The 16,423-nt window shown below is 35.2% G+C and overlaps 1 protein-coding gene across 1 annotated transcript in view; it reads right to left on the bottom strand.

The window, feature by feature from the left end:
• Nucleotides 1-16,423, bottom strand: part of LOC111060553 (endoplasmic reticulum metallopeptidase 1) — an 84,191-nt gene that overhangs the window by 33,492 nt on the left and 34,276 nt on the right. The window contains exons 5-8 of the mRNA XM_039422166.1: nt 14,105-14,225; nt 11,992-12,303; nt 4,364-4,593; nt 1,011-1,191 (exon numbers count right to left, since the gene is read on the bottom strand). Coding sequence (XP_039278100.1) covers nt 1,011-1,191; nt 4,364-4,593; nt 11,992-12,303; nt 14,105-14,225 — 844 coding nt within the window. The remainder of the gene's footprint in view (nt 1-1,010; nt 1,192-4,363; nt 4,594-11,991; nt 12,304-14,104; nt 14,226-16,423) is intronic.

Below are 16,423 nucleotides of genomic sequence, written 5' to 3'. Positions count from 1 at the left end.
TGATCTATTTTTATAATAAATGTTTAATACAACCTGAGGTGAGTTTTCAAGTAGTTCAGGTTAAAGGCAGAGGGTCAAGCCCCCACCCCCCCCCCTGTGGGGGGTTGGGGGGGGTTTAGTGCTGAGGTTTAAGCAAGGTCTCAACATAAAAATGCTTGTTGCTTAGTTTCAGAGTTAGGATCCCTTGACAAATAATGGATTTTTTGTAAAATTAACGGTTTCTTAGTTATTCAAGAAATTGGATCTATGAGATCCTTATTTTTCGTTCAATCTTGACAAATGGGGTGTCAATGGATTTGTTATTAGATTTACTGGATAAAGTTACTCTTGTAGATTTTTTGTAAAATTAACGGTTTCTTAGTTATTCGAGAAATAAAAAAAACTGGATCTAGTTTTCCCATGAGATCCTTATTTTTTGTTCAATCTTGACAAATGGGGTGTCAATGGATTCGTTATTAGATTTACTGGAAAAAGTTACTCTTGTAGATTTTTTGTAAAATTAACGGTTTCTTAGTTATTCAAGAAATAAAAAAACTGGATCTAGTTTTCCCTTATTTTTTGTTCAATCTTGACAAATGGGGTGTCAATGGATTCGTTATTAGATTTACTGGAAAAAGTTACTCTTGTAGATTTTTTGTAAAATCAACGGTTTCCTAGTTATTCAAGAAATAAAAAAAAAGCTGGATCTAGTTTTTTTTTCTCCAAAAAAGTGGGAAATCTTCATTTGAGGTTTATTGTGAGATTAGGGGTATGGCTAGGTTAGGTTAGATCAGATTACATTGGATTGGGCAAGGTTAGAACCAAGAATCAGATTTGGAGCCAGGTTTGGGGCAGGTTTGGGGCAGTATTCTCACTTTACCCCTACTTCTATTTGAGGTTGAATTATTTTTCATAATTATAAATTGTAATTTTCCAGTGGTTAATTTATTGTTTATTTTATTTTAGAAGTCTCTTGCTGATTTAGTGTATACACGTTCAACAGTTAGTGGCCAGCCTTAGAAATGACATACCTTTCCAATGAGCGAAGATGCGTTCGCGTAGCACGCTGCTGATACAGCTGAAGAACAGCCACATGGCCGGGATGAAGCCAGACCTGATTCTGAACAGCAGGCAGATGAGAGTCATAGTAGTGTACAGGATCTGGTTGGCGTCGCAGTACAATCTGAAGAGAGTCCACGGTGACCTAATTACCTGCAAATACAAGGAATGCAATCAATAATTACCTTAAACGATTATCGGTTATCAAAGACCTTAAAAAGCCATGTAAATGTAGGTTTGAGACTCTTCAATCACCTTCCTCAAGAAATAAGAAATTTCCCGTTTTTGAAGTTTAAAGATGCACTTTACAATTTTCTAGTCAAAAATCCCTTTTACAGCTTGAACGAGTACTATGAGAAGTGAATATTTGAATGTATTATGACTTTTAAAAATTTATACTTTGATTTTATTAAGACTTATATTGTATAGAAATATATTAAGATGTAATTGAATATTATAACTATCTTGAAAATGTCTCATGCAATCATGTAATTGTTCTTGGACAAATAAAAAATATTCTATTCAACAAATATATGGAAATACAATAAATTACCATTTAACTACACGAGTGAAAAATAGTTAGGTTACCAAAAATATATTTAGAAAAAAGACATTCATTTGGGTCTGGTTTCCAGAAAAATTATTAAATCTTATGAACCAATATAGATAGATGAAGTGTAATAAGATGATAATAAGTTGAAGTGTATTTGGCTCAACTCACACTACCTCGAATCGAATCGTACGACTCCAGTCGAGGATACTCCAGTCTCTCGACCTCAAGACTCTTTTGCTCATTGTCACTACTTCAGTTCGGGTATGCGCCACCTTAGTCCTCCGACATACCCAGAACCTGAACCAGATTTTCAGTGCTAGGATGAATGTGTCTGGCTTTGACGCTGGTGAATACTTCAGTTCCATGCTTCTCCATTTTCTAACCTTACCGGTACTTTATTAACCAAAGACCTTAAAGAGACCCACAATGCCTATGTCTTCCCAATGATAGCTCTTACTTGAAATTGAAGGCCGCCATTGGGGTATTTTAGCACGAGTATTATATCTATATATATTTGTAATACAATAGATCACAAAGGCATTGGTGGCATTGGTATGTAATAATCTTTTGTGTTGCCCCCTCAATGGCGGATTTCAATTCCAAGTACGACACTAGCGCTGTATGTGAGTCTATGCATCTTTAAGGTCTTTGTTATTAACAGTATAATAGTTATTTGTGCAAAGTGACAGTTCGCTGCACCGAAAGAAACGTTTACGCCCGAGCCGTAGGCGAGGGCGGAATGGCTTCTTGAGTGCAGCAGAGGAACTTTGCGCACGTATTTCACATTAAATTTTTCCTACAGTTACCATTGAACATGAAAAGTGGGTAATTGTGGGTAAAATGATGGCTGAAATCCATCAAATGTTTGTGTGTGTGTGATGCTGTTATTAATAACAACCTTAATTCATTTAAAAATTAATAATCCAATTGAAGTTGAAAATTATCAGCCAAAGTTCTCATTTTTATTCATTAAAGAATCAGAAATATTCATTGTAGTATTCTTATGTTTTTTTATTTATATGGATATCGAACGGTAATCATTTAACCTTAAAATTCGAATTTTATAATGTATATTTGCTACTTTTCTCATTGCTTGCAGTTGAAATAATAATTATCAATAGAAAAGAACTATTATTTATTATTGAATGATGAGAATTCGTAAACGATTATTATTTAATTATGATTTAGATTAACATTATTCTTGTTTTGGATTTCTGGATTGGGATTTTATCATAAATGTAGGGTAGCCATTGAAATGATTCTTATCTAAATCTAACCACAGTCATTGTTACCAACTTAATTTTTGTTTTCGTGCACTAATCCTCCATATAACCCACCAACTATTTTGTGTTGCCATGTTGCAAATCTGGAGTGCAGAAAAAAAATTTCCCGCACTAGAGCGGAAAAGTGATTCTTTGCGTTCTGTAATCAGTGCAGGAATGGCCACTTTTCAAGGTAACTGTTGGAAAAATCTAATTCGTCACTACTTAGCATGTAACAGATTTTATAATAATTATTAATATATTGTCTTATCTAATTCTTATTATTGTCTTATCTTAAATGATAAATCATCACTTCCATCAAACATAAACTCACTTTTATTAAAAATGCACGTTACTATGCAACTCAAGTCGAGGCTCGACCAACATGTCGAGTCGACGCTTGACTCAGTCTCACAGTCGCGAGGTCGTGGAGACTAGAATTGACTGGTCTGAGTGTCGCCGTTTGAAAACACATGCTGCGTCGAGAAGAGACTAGAGTCGCAGTCTCTTCTCGACTTGAGCCTTAGAAACCAGGCCTAAGTTTGTTGTAATGTTTCATTGTGGCCCAAACACTAATCTTTCTTTGGTACATTAGCTCTGAATATTATCAACTTTTATTCTACCCTTCATTTGCTACTTCAAATTTGAAATTTATTTTTCCATGAGAGTGATTCACAATAATTGATTCCTTGGTTTATTTATTTACAACAATATGGGAGCATACGGGAAAATCACAAATATTGCTCCCAATCAAAATAAAATTGCAATAATCACTTTACAAAGAAATTGAAAATCGAGAGAAAGAAACAAGGAAAAAGACTATTATTATACTAGATAGACTATACTATCTATAATATTATAGATATACTATAATATTATACTATTATTATAGACTATTAGACTATATTAGTGACGAAAAAATCTTATGAGAAACTAAATATACCGAATACTAGAGACTATACTATATACTAGAAACCATTTACAATATGAGAAAGTAATAAGAGAGGAATCAAGAAATTACAAATAACATTCCAAGAATGATGTGAATTATATGCTGAGAATTGAGAATAAGAATGAGGTGAATAATAACAGAGCTAAGAATAAAAATAATTGTTTTGTGCGTGAATAATGATAGGGCGAATGATGAGAGATGAATACGTATATGGAAGGTTCCGGTAGAACTCGCCTACTAGTATAAATTCTGCTGTTCTTGTATTTAGTTTTAGTTTATCAGAGATTGCCAATGGTATAATAACCGAAACCGGTCTTTCTAAGTATCAATAAATCTGTGGTTTTTTGACAATTTCTTAGACTTTTTCATTCAATATGAATAATTACCACAATATCAACTTCTCAACTACACAAAAAGTGACCAATCTCTGTCCGGTCAACAAATATTCAAAACTGAATCCACTTTAATAAACTAACCAATCTCTGTCTAATTATAGATTTGAAATTCAAATTAATAATCATAACATTTTCAAAACTGAATCAATTATTACAATCTCACCAGTCTCTGCCTTCTTGCCGCCAGCAGTGTGACCAACAGAGGCACCAAAAAAGAGGGAATGATGTAGAGGAAGAATATCCAGACAGGTCGCGCGAACCAGCTCATAGCGCGATTCAGCATGGTCAGCGAAAACGCGGTCAGACCGCAGGTAAGCAGCGACAGCACCCAGCCACACACTATCACACCCGTGCAAAGGAACATCTGCCTCATGTAAAGTTGCTTCACTATGTCTGCAAAGCACACGGGTCTATTTTAAAACTTGACAAACTGAAAACTTGACCGAGTGGAATCTTGAAGAGTTTGAAATAGGCCTAGAACCATCCTTATCTTATTAGTTATATCCTTATCTTATCTTATTAGTCTGAGACACAGTGCGATTATAGGAAATGATTGTATACGAAATACAGATTATGTGAAATTACTTGGCCTAGAGCTAGATTTCAAGTTTGTGTGGGATGAGCATGTAAATGTAATAGTTAATAGAGTGAGTAGAGACCTTTTTGTGATAAGAAATATGGTAAAATTTGTACCATTATCTGTTTCAAAGATGGTTTACTTTGCATTGTTTCACTCCCATGTTGCTTATGGGATAGAGTTATGGGGAAGCACTGCAGATTTGCACTTCCAAAAAATATTTAAATTGCAAAAAAGAGCTATTCGCTATTTGGCTGGACTCAAATTTAATGAGTCATGTAGAGAGGCTTTCGTCTATTTGAACATTCTAACTCTACCCTCAATTTATATTTTCAAATTATTAGTCTTCACTCACGACCATATCTCAGATCTGGCCACAAACGCTGACATCCACAATCATAATACTAGAGGCAGAAATAAATTAGTTTTAAGACAGCACAGGCTTCAACTGTATGAGAAAATGCCTTCTTACATTGGTTCAAAGCTTTACAATAATTTACCAATTGAGCTGCAGTCCCTAACAAACAAGAACATATTCAAAAAGAAATTATACAGCTTTCTTGTTGCAAAAGCTTATTATAGTTTCAATGATTATTTCTGTAATACATGATTGAAGCATCTAGTAATAATAAATTTCTATGTCCTGCACTACTTTTAAAACCTACTTTATGTATCTGATGTCTTTGTACTGGTGCTTATTTTATGTCCATTGATGTGAGTATATTTTCAACAATTCCTCAAGGAATGACCTGTGACTAGACGATATTCAAATGTATATTGTATTATATGCTGTGTTGAATAAAGAGATTATCTTATCTTATCCTCGGTTCGAGTTCTCATTTAAGAATCTATATGATCAGTACACCATAACCCATGATGCTCTGGACATGAGCATAGTAAACCTTGAGCAGGATATCAACTACACACGTGCTCAGTCTTCTGATAAGAAATAACTCTCTGAGTTTCTCCAACACCTAATTCACATGGTTGTTCCATGACAAGTAGTGCCTGTCCATCCGAATACCAAGAAACTTATACGCAGCAGGTAGTCAAGATAAGATAAGATAAGATAAGATATCTTTTATTGCCATAAACATATACAATGCATTAATAGGCAAAAGTCAAAATACAAACAATACAATAAGTAACAAAATCATTACACTGGCGGAAATAAAAATACAATAAAAGTTACAATACAACCAACAGAATACAGTCACAAAAAATCAACCACTGTTAGCAGTGTTATCACTTGGCGTTGCCTTGATAAGGAATGTGCGGCTTCCATGAAGACTGATGTGAACTGTGATAGGGTTGTTGAATTGTCTGGTACTCATAAGAATCATACTCGACTTTCAATGCTTTCTGAATCCCCGATTTCGTCATCATCCACTATCTCTGTTGGACTTACAACTGAAGTGGGAAATCAAAATATCGATTCCAATAGTTTGTCATCGATGCTCGATGGATCGGATTCTCAATTTGGTCCTCTGAATGATGAACTTTCCCTTTTGAGAATTGAAAATGAATCGTTGAAATCTCGGCTTGAGGAGTTGGAGATACAGCGTAATGCGGCTTTAGACAGATCGATTGAACTGGATATCCAATTGATGCAACGTCTGGATGCAGCTAAAGACATTACGACACAGACCGTTCCAGCTCCAGCCAGGGACAATAGGACTAGCGGAACTCTGATTGATCGATTAAATACATTCATCGGTGATGAATTATTCACAGACAATGACATTGATGTGTATTGTAAGAAAATGTTCTCTAGATGTAAAGATTTAATTGTCGTTGACACGGCTGTAGTGTCTTTGATTATCAATGATAGTAGTTATGACCTCTCCTTTTTATGCCCCAATTCGTCAGTAAACAGAAATATTGCCTTTATTCTTAATGACAATTGCAAAGTTGATTCTGTAAATGGATGGAGTGGCTCACACTGGAGTCTTGTTGTATTTGATTACATTGATAGTACTTTCTATAATTTCGATTCTATGAGAGAATATAACAACAGGTCATTGAATATTTTGGTGGAAAGAATGAAACTGGTTCTCAATTCGGATAGGATAGTTCATGTAGACTGTCTGCAACAGCAAAACTCATTTGACTGTGGTTTCTTATCGCTCTTTCACCTTGAAAGCTACATCAAAATCAGAACTAAGAACAAAAGTAAATCCATTAATAATAGTTTTGAATTTGCCAGATTTGATTCAAAAAAGTATAGATTGGAGGTATTGAGTGCCATCGTTAATTTTTTAAAGCAGCAGAATGATGATATTGGTAATTTTTCTCAATCTACTGTCTCAACAAATCTTGAAAAAAAATCTCTTGCTCCGAAGTCAAAAACTGTTAAACCAGTTAGAAAAATTAAACTATTCATGAGTAGCCAGGGTCGTACTGTTGTTGATAGATTAATGCGTGACAAAGATGAAAAATGTAAAGTAACAGGTACACTAAAGCCTGGAGCTTGTTTTGAGGATGTGACCAGGGAGAGCGTGGGTGACTGCTCAGATTTGGGGCCTCTGGATGCGGCAGTGTTGATTGGAGGGGGTAATGACATTGCCAGAAATGATGCCAAAGGTTTCATATCAGTCCTGCGTAGGAGGCTGGCTGATTTAAGACACACCAGAGTATTTTTATTTGACATTCCACACAGGTATGACCTCCCAAAATGGTCTTGTGTAAATAAAGCAATTCAATGGGCAAATTCTGAGATACATAAAACATGTAAACATTTTGAAAATGTCACTGTGTTAGAGCTTTGTAAGTTGGGGAAACGTTTTCATACGAAACATGGGCACCACTTGAATAATCTTGGAAAGCGGTACGTTGCCTCACAAATCTTAAAACAATTCAATAAAGACGTGATAATTCCAACCAATAAACTTATTCCTCTAAAAAACTACTAAGGCCATCAGCCGAGACTGATTTCAATCCATATCGGCTGAATCATAGGGATGATTATGCCATTCACTCTAGGAAAAGTAATATAAATATCTTACATCAAAATGTACAGAGCTTATCAAATAAAATAGGACTGCTGGAGGAGATTATTGTTAATTATAAGTTGGACATTTTATGTGTATCGGAGCATTGGATGACTGATGCTGAGCTTGAAGTAAACTCTAATATTAAGCATCTACATTTAGTAACCGGCTACTGTCGCTCAATACGAATTCATGGTGGTGTGGCCATATATTCAAATCATGATGCGTCCCAATACAAAGTATTAAACTATTTAAATAACATTTCGGTTGAGTTGGACTGTGAATTAGCAGGAGCTCATTTCTTGAATATTGATATCATGGTCATTACTGTTTATAGAAGTACTCAAGGTAATTTTGAAACGTTTTGCAGGGTTATGGAACTAGCTTCAAGTTATTTAAATAAGAAAAACCGGAAATCAATATTATGTGGTGACTTCAATCTGCATTTTAATAGAAATAGTAAGGATGCAGAACACTTTGTTAATTTGTGTTGTATGTATGGGTTGGAAAAGAGGGTTCATGAACCGACAAGGGGTACCAACTGTCTGGACAATGTGTTCACAACTTTCAAAGAAAGTTTGAGTGTTCTAGTGAGTAACTGTCATGTTAGTGATCACTTGGGCCAACTTATTTCAATGAGTAGAGTGAATTATATCGATACACAGAAATCTAAGACAAACACTGAAAAGATTTATAAAATAGTAACTAAAATTGATGACAGTAATATTAATGTACTTAGGAGTTACCTGTTGATAGAAGGCTGGTCAGATATTTTCAATAATCATGCTGAAGTAGATACAAATTTTGAAGCATTTCTAAATACGGTTATATATTACTATAAATTAAGTTTCAACGTAATCATTACAAATAGGAAAACTGGTTCTGGTAGACGTTCAAGTAACAATCTAAACTGGTATACACAAGAATTGAAAAATCATAAGAATAGGCTTGATTTTTTATACTTTCTTTCCAACACATCCTCTGATTATAAAGATATGTATACTCGAGAAAAAAGTTATTACAGACTAATGATAAAAAAAGCAAAAAAAGAATCCAACAAAAGTTTAATAGAGAATTCTGAAAATAAGTCGAAGACACTGTGGAACATAGTAAACAAGGATAAATCAGAAAAAAAGAACTACTCAAGAACATTATATCTCCAGACAGTTTCAATAGTTTCTTTGCAAATATTGCTAATGAAATTAAGAAAAAACTTGATAAAAATGATACAGTTACATCAGATAATCTACTAAAGAATAAGAATGTTCCTGAAAGTATTGAGATGTTTAGATTCAAGCCCATTACAGAGAATTGCGTTCTGGAAGTTGTTAAGCATATGTCACCAAAGATAAGCAAAGATCACTATGGACTATCCAATGCCCTAATTAAACGAATCATAGATTGTATTGTTACCCCATTCACGGCACTTATTAATGAAGTCATCGCTAATGGAAAATTCCCCACTTCTCTTAAAATTACCAAAATTATACCAATTTACAAGAAGGGCAAGCATGATGATATTGCCAACTATAGACCTATTGCTTTGGTCCCTATACTGTCTAAAATAATCGAAATTCTGCTCGCAATGCAATTTTGCAAATTTCTTGAAATTAATAACTTGCTCTGCAAAACACAGTTTGGCTTCCGAAAAGGCCTCTCAACCACACATGCTCTTATAAAACTGGTTGAAGAAATTCTTGACTGCTTTGAAGATAAATCCTCTGCCGCTGTCTCTTTCTGTGACCTCAGTCGTGCATTCGATTGTGTGTCACATGATATCCTCCTGGCGAAATTGAAACACCTTCATGTTGAGGGACCTGCTCTTGAGCTATTTTCTTCCTATTTGCGAGGCAGAGTGCAGTACGTCTCCGTGAATGGTGACAACTCTCGCGTTTTGCCTGTGGAGTGTGGTGTGCCTCAGGGGTCTGTATTGGGTCCAGTGCTTTTTCTGATCATGATTGATGATCTTAGCATAAATGTCCCAACAAAAATCTTCATGTATGCCGATGATACCACAGTTCTTAATAAGCATAAAAATGATGCTCAAGCTGTTGCACTGTCGGAGAGGAATCTGGAGTCGGTGCAAACTTGGTTGAATGCCAACGAACTGTTCCTCAACAAAGCCAAAACCACAACAGTCACTTTTAGGCTCAAAAAGGGATCAGCAACAAATGATACTGGTAAGGAGCAGAAATTCCTAGGAATAATTATTGACCCTACTCTAAGTTGGGCACAACACATTGCTGTTCTGAAAAGTAGGTTGAGCAGCGGTGTGTTTGCCCTTAAACGATTATGTGGGGAGCTGGACCAACATGGACTACGTCAGGCTTATTTTGGTATTTTTCATCCACACATTTCATATGGCCTTATAGTCTGGGGCTGTTCTTCACAAGCACAAGACATTTTCATAATGCAGAAAAGGGCTGTCAGAGTCATCGCCAGGGCGCGGAATCGGGAACATTGTAGAGATATTTATAAAGGTCTTCGAATTCTAACTCTATATTCATTATATATATTGCAATGCTTACTATTCCTGAAAGCAAATCCAGAGAAAATGGAGTTGAGAAATGCAATTCATTCTTATAATACAAGATCCAATCAGACGCTCAATGTAACACGAAGCAGACTGCATAAAACTGATCAAAGTCCCTCGAATGTTGCAATTAAATTGATGAATAGGCTTCCTATTGAGGTGAGGCAACTTAATCACAGGAGGTTCAAAAAGATTTTAGAAATATTTCTCTTGAAAAACCCCTTTTACTCAGTTGAAGAGTTTATCGACATGAAAATGAATGTAGAAGATTTCAATATTTAGAATTTATTAATATTACTGTTATATGAATAGGATTAATATACCATACATGTTTTTATTGTAAATGTGACTTTGTATTGTTTTTTATTGACAGTATTTGTATTGACTGAGTGTTTTACTGTTATATTGACTGGCCTATATGTCAAATTGTGACATCCTGTTTTTTGGCTAATAAATTTATTATTATTATTATTATTATTATAGTTAATTCAATAATTGGCAACCAGCCAACTTCTGAACTAGACTGACGTAAACGGTTCCAATGGACGACCTTATTCGGCTGAGTTGACGGCCGGCAGATACGTCCGATCCAACGGCCGAACTTATCGGTTGAATACGGTTCCAGTGGACTGGAAATACTTCTACTTTTGTTGATATTTAGTTTGATTTGTGTATGATGATATGAATAAATAAATAAATATCTGTGAATTTAAACAGTTATTGACCGAGCGAAGTGAGGTCTAAGATTCAAGTCGACAGTTTGGCATTTCTCTTAATGTTTAAATGTTTATGGGCCGGTTTCCGAGCTCGGGATTTAGCTAAGTCCTAAACTTTAAACAGCTGGAGTCAGAAAATTGGCTTTCCAAAACGGGGCGTAGTCGCAGCATTTATAACAGTAGTCGTAGTTTTTATTTTCTCATTTCTATAATTGGAAATGTTTTTCCTTTACGAAATTAGACATTCCTAAATAATTCAAAAAAGCTGAAACTTAACACTATTCTCTTTTTATTTTATTTTTGTTCAATTTTATAGTTTTTCGAAATTTAATTCAAACGTGACTATGACAATCACTGCGACTACGCCCCGTCTTGGAAAACCAATTTTCTGACTCCAGCTGTTTAAAGTCTAGGACTTAGCTAAATCCCGTGCTCGGAAACCGGCCCTATATGTTTTTATGTTGCGCATTTACGGCGAAACGTGGTAATAGATTTACGCGGTAGATAGACGCGTCGACATATATACAAGGTTTTTGAAAATTTTGCATTTCAAGGATAATATAAAAGGAAAAAGGAGCCTCCTTCATACGCCAATATTGGAGTAAAAATCAGACTATAGAATTAATCATCCTAAATCAGCTGACAAGTGATTACACAGATGTGTGGAAAAGCCAGTCTATTGCTGTATTTCCATGAGGTCTATAGTTTCAATCAGGTACTTGTGGATGAGAATACTGCGTGAGGACTACTGTTCACAGAACTACTAGTATATTGATGTGTTAGGGAAATTATGAATTAATCTATTTTGTTTCTGACAACTGAACTGGACTGACGAAAACGGTTCCAATGGACGACCGTATTCGGCTGATTTGACGGCCGGCAGATTCGTCCGATCCAACGCCCGAACGGATCGGTTGAATACGGTTCCAGTGGACGGTTATCCTTTTAAGCTACACCAATAAATTGAAAAATTACCTTCTGAGACAGACTTGTTAATGTTGAAGTTGAGGGTGTAGATGCTGAATGCTAGTACAGCAATGTTGAGCAGATTGCCGACCAGTTCAGACCAGTAGACGATGAAGGCGCCAATCACGTCGAAGAAGATGATCTTGCCAGCTGCAGCTGATTGGCTGCTGGAGGGCACCAGCTGATCAGCTGAGGCCAGCTTCAAGGTCAACGACAGGATGTTATCACCCGTTCGCTGCAGAGTGCCAAGAGGGATCTGGGCTGCGTTGTCCAGTCGGGTATGGTACACGTAGCCATTGGTGACCCATGCAAAGTCCAGGCCTGCAAAAGAGAGTACATTATAGATCATCTAGAAAACTAATAGAGCCTACCATAGAGAAAAGATAGCATAAGATGATATCCCATGGTATAGGTCGTTCATGTTCTGAATTTTATGCCAATTTTTTGCTAACTCAAGTCGATTACTGTCGTATTATTACAGTTTGGTGAGAGTGTAAATGCGCGTACAGACTTTCGCTCTGCTCCGCAATCGAACGTCACTCGAGCAGATCGATTGATGATCGCAGGTGGAGCGAGAGTGGAACGCGAGAAGAGCGTGTAACAGAGCTCGAGCTTGGCAAGTTCCTAGGGCGAACTAACCAAATAGTTGCGCATGCGCGGTTAACGTTTTAGTTTGTAACGTTTGTTAATAGTTACGATCTCTGTGTTAGCATATAAAATTATCAAAATTAATTATTAAATCAACAAAATTAAATGATATAAAATTATGAAAATATTTTCAATAATAGGTACCAGCATATAAGAATTTAGAAGAAAGAAGCCGAACTCCCAACCAAGCCTTTCACCTTTCAAAACATTGACAGACATAACCTTTTTTGTAATAAAACTTTAACATAAATGGCAATAAACATAATATTTATCGTCAATTTATTATTTAAACATAATGTATTATTAGGCTACCTAGTAATCCCCTGGGGCCTGTTTCATAAAACCCTTGTAATACAGGGCCTGTATTACAGGACTTATCAATTAAAATTTACAATCCTGTAAAATTATGTTTCATAAAAATAATTCTACACTTGTAAAATCACCTGTAATATTCGCCTGTATTACAGTTCCTTTATTTTGAATTAATGTTTTCATTGGCCAGCGAGCCTAATATAATATTTGAACAAAGTGCTACTTACTTAAAATGTTTTGGTGGAAAATCCACATTATCAAATTTCTGACGATGGACAGATTGCATTTGTTTAATAAAAACATAAAACATTATGGACGTACTTTTTCTGAATATTTTCAATAACGCTTTATTGAGGAAAGCTTAATCTAAACCGTTCATAATATTGATATGTTTCCTGCATCATATTGTAAGAAATTCTGTCCTGGAAAATTCTTGGCCTACGAATAATAACATAGTCATCTTTACCAGAACTAGAACTACTACCTCCATCCATTTTAACACGTTGCCTTTCCAACAAAATGTCGCTTTTCAAGATTCTACCTACACTTGTAAAAGTTTTAGGATGGTCTAAACTATGATAAAATATTCAACATCTTACAGGCCCAGTAATACAGGACGTTTCTTTTTATGAAACACAACTATGCAAAAGTCCTGTATTATTTACTTGTAATACAGGCAAATGTCTTGTAAATTGTTTTACAGGGAAAATTGTTTATGAAACACAAACTTCTAAATTTTACCTGTAATACAGGAACTTTTCTTGCATTACAGGACTTGTAACTTTTATGAAACAGGCCCCAGGTCAGAATATTTTATCTAGTTTTGTCACCCGATCAGCTGGATTGAACGTTTCACATTTGTCAGGTTAGGTTGTAGCGAAGTCAACGATACTACAAGCGCGCGATCATCCTTCGGAAATATTTCGAACCTCTAGCGAACCCTTGCGTAATATCTCGCGTAACGTTCGTGATCGGAGCGTGTTCGAGGCGCGTATATCTGTACGCACCTTTAGAATTTAGAAAAATTAAATTTTATTTGTTTCAGCTTCCTCAATACTGTGTTGATATACTGTTACCCTTTCCAGGGACCCTATTTTTATCGTGAATTTCAGAATTAATTTCTTAAAACAGATGAGTTCTTAACTCTAAAGAAAATATTCACCAGATATATGGCCAAAGTCGCGGAATATCCTGAAGTCAGTGTCTCCGGGAATAATTCCACTCTCGAATACTTCTTGCGCCAAGGATGAGGCAAGAGGATAAGGCACTGTTTCTGCATAAGCCTGTAACATAACAATATTGTCAGAAAATATTTGCAACAAAATTGGGAAGCATTAGTGTTTCAACGCTTTAGTGAGGCCCACGTTATAATGGTAGTAGAGAAAGATTAGGAGAAAACCGTTGCCGATCCTCTGTCTTGTCAATGCCTTCTATAGACGGTAGTTGATACAGGTTTATTGATGTAATATTAACGGTTCATTTTCATTTAAAATAATCAATTATATTTTATTAAGCAAGAAATTATATCTATATATAAATAAAAGCGAAATGACACTCACTCACTCACTCACTCGCAGAACTAAAAATCTACTAGACCAAAAACGTTCAAATTTGGTAGGTATGTTCAGTTGGCCCTTTAGAGGCGCACTAAGAACGGATTTGAAAAAATTTCCAAAGATACGCCCAAAATCTTCGTTTTTCCAGCGTTTTCTCAGCTTTATCGAGAACAAATGAACAGAAAATGTTCAAATTTAGTACAGAAGCTCAGCTAGGGTGTAATAATGTTGTGTTAGAAAGAAATTTGCAATTACGTCAAAGATACGCACAAAATTAGCGTTTTACCAGCGTTTTTATGCTTTTTCTCAGATTTATCGAGAAAAAATGAACAGAAAATGTTCAAATTTAGTACCAAAATTAGCGATGGGGTGACTTTAATATTTCATCAAAGATACGCCCAAAATCAGCGTTTTTCTCAGCTTTTCTGCGTTTTCTCAGTACTTTGACTTTCTGATGGAATAAAGCATGCTCAAATGAAAAACGCAGGCGAGCGAAGCGAGCCTGCTGACCTCATTTTTGGACGATCCAGTCGGGGAGCCAGGGGGCGGAGCCCCCTGGCTAGACGGATATGGCGAGCGAAGCGAGCCTGACGGCTAGTTTTTCAATAATTTCACAATGAATTTTCATAATTAAGATTAAATATTTTGTTAATTATCAATTCTACATTGTTGAAAGACGATTTGGCAACAGAGCAAAGCGAGAAAGAGATAGCGCTATCCGCATTGTTGAATGATAGACAAGGATAGCATCACCATTGCTAATCAAACACTGCCATTATAACGTGGACCTCAACACTTTTGTTCAGTGGAATTTTGTGATATTCCCAACAGTTCCCAAGATATTTTTTCTTGAAGGTGTATAATTGTTAAAATGACAGGTTTTCATCCAATGTTTTGCTCTTTCAGGGCTTATAACTCTACAACAATGCATCATAAAAACTTATGCTTATAGTAGGTTTGTAGAGCATTGATCTCTCTTTGAAATGATGCATTACTTCACTATTCAAAGTTTTCCTTTCATTGTTACAGGAGCTTCAATGTAGGGGGTGAAGTTTTCATTGTTGATTTTCAAAAAGTTATAAGAGCAAAAATATAAAAACATTGGTGGCAAACGTGTTTTTTCAAAAATGTCTCACCTTCAAGAGCGGATATCTCGAAAACTAGAGGAGATATAAAAAAAAGTTGTGAAATGAATATTGTAAGAAATTATGTAAGCTTTAATTTGTTATATGACAGTCAATTCAATTCAATTTATTAATGTCAACAAAAAATTAATATACAATTCATACTTACAAACATAAAATACAAATTCTTTACAAAATAATGAATATTTACATAAAATATCATATTCTAAATAATATTGTTGCATCCCTCTTTGAGCAAAGCTTGTGATGAGGGATGGTGTATCTCTAGAATGTTGGATAGCATAAGATACTAATATACATCGTAATATTAATAACATAATTAGATTTTATAATTTTACATTACAATATCAAGAAAAAAAGAAAATTCCATTCTCTTATGCTATTTTCATACAAATGTTGCTCTTGTAATCAGTATAGGCCTAATTGAGATTCAACTATATGTTCTACATCAAAGATAAAGATCACCAATATTTAAAAATAAAACAACAAATTCTCTTCTGCTCTATTATACTAAGTAAGATATGTATTCTAAGAATAGAATTGAGATTTACAAACAGATTTGAGAAATAAATCAAAATTAGTCTTCATTTTGTCTCCCTAATAAGTAGTGTCGTAGATACTGTCTAAAAGTTTTGAAAGTGAAAGAATAATAACAAATTGGTATACATTGGGATGCTCCAGAAACTTCAAGCAACAGACGGTTTAAAAGTCTAGGACCATAATACGCTGCATGAGCACTGGCAGCCGCTGTTCTACAAGGTGGTTCTAGCAAAAATCTCT

The sequence above is a fragment of the Nilaparvata lugens genome, chromosome 2 (genome assembly GCF_014356525.2).
Source record: "Nilaparvata lugens isolate BPH chromosome 2, ASM1435652v1, whole genome shotgun sequence".
NCBI lineage: Eukaryota > Metazoa > Arthropoda > Insecta > Hemiptera > Delphacidae > Nilaparvata > Nilaparvata lugens.
Note: the sequence above shows the minus strand (reverse complement) of the source record. Positions and strands in the feature narration are given on the sequence as shown.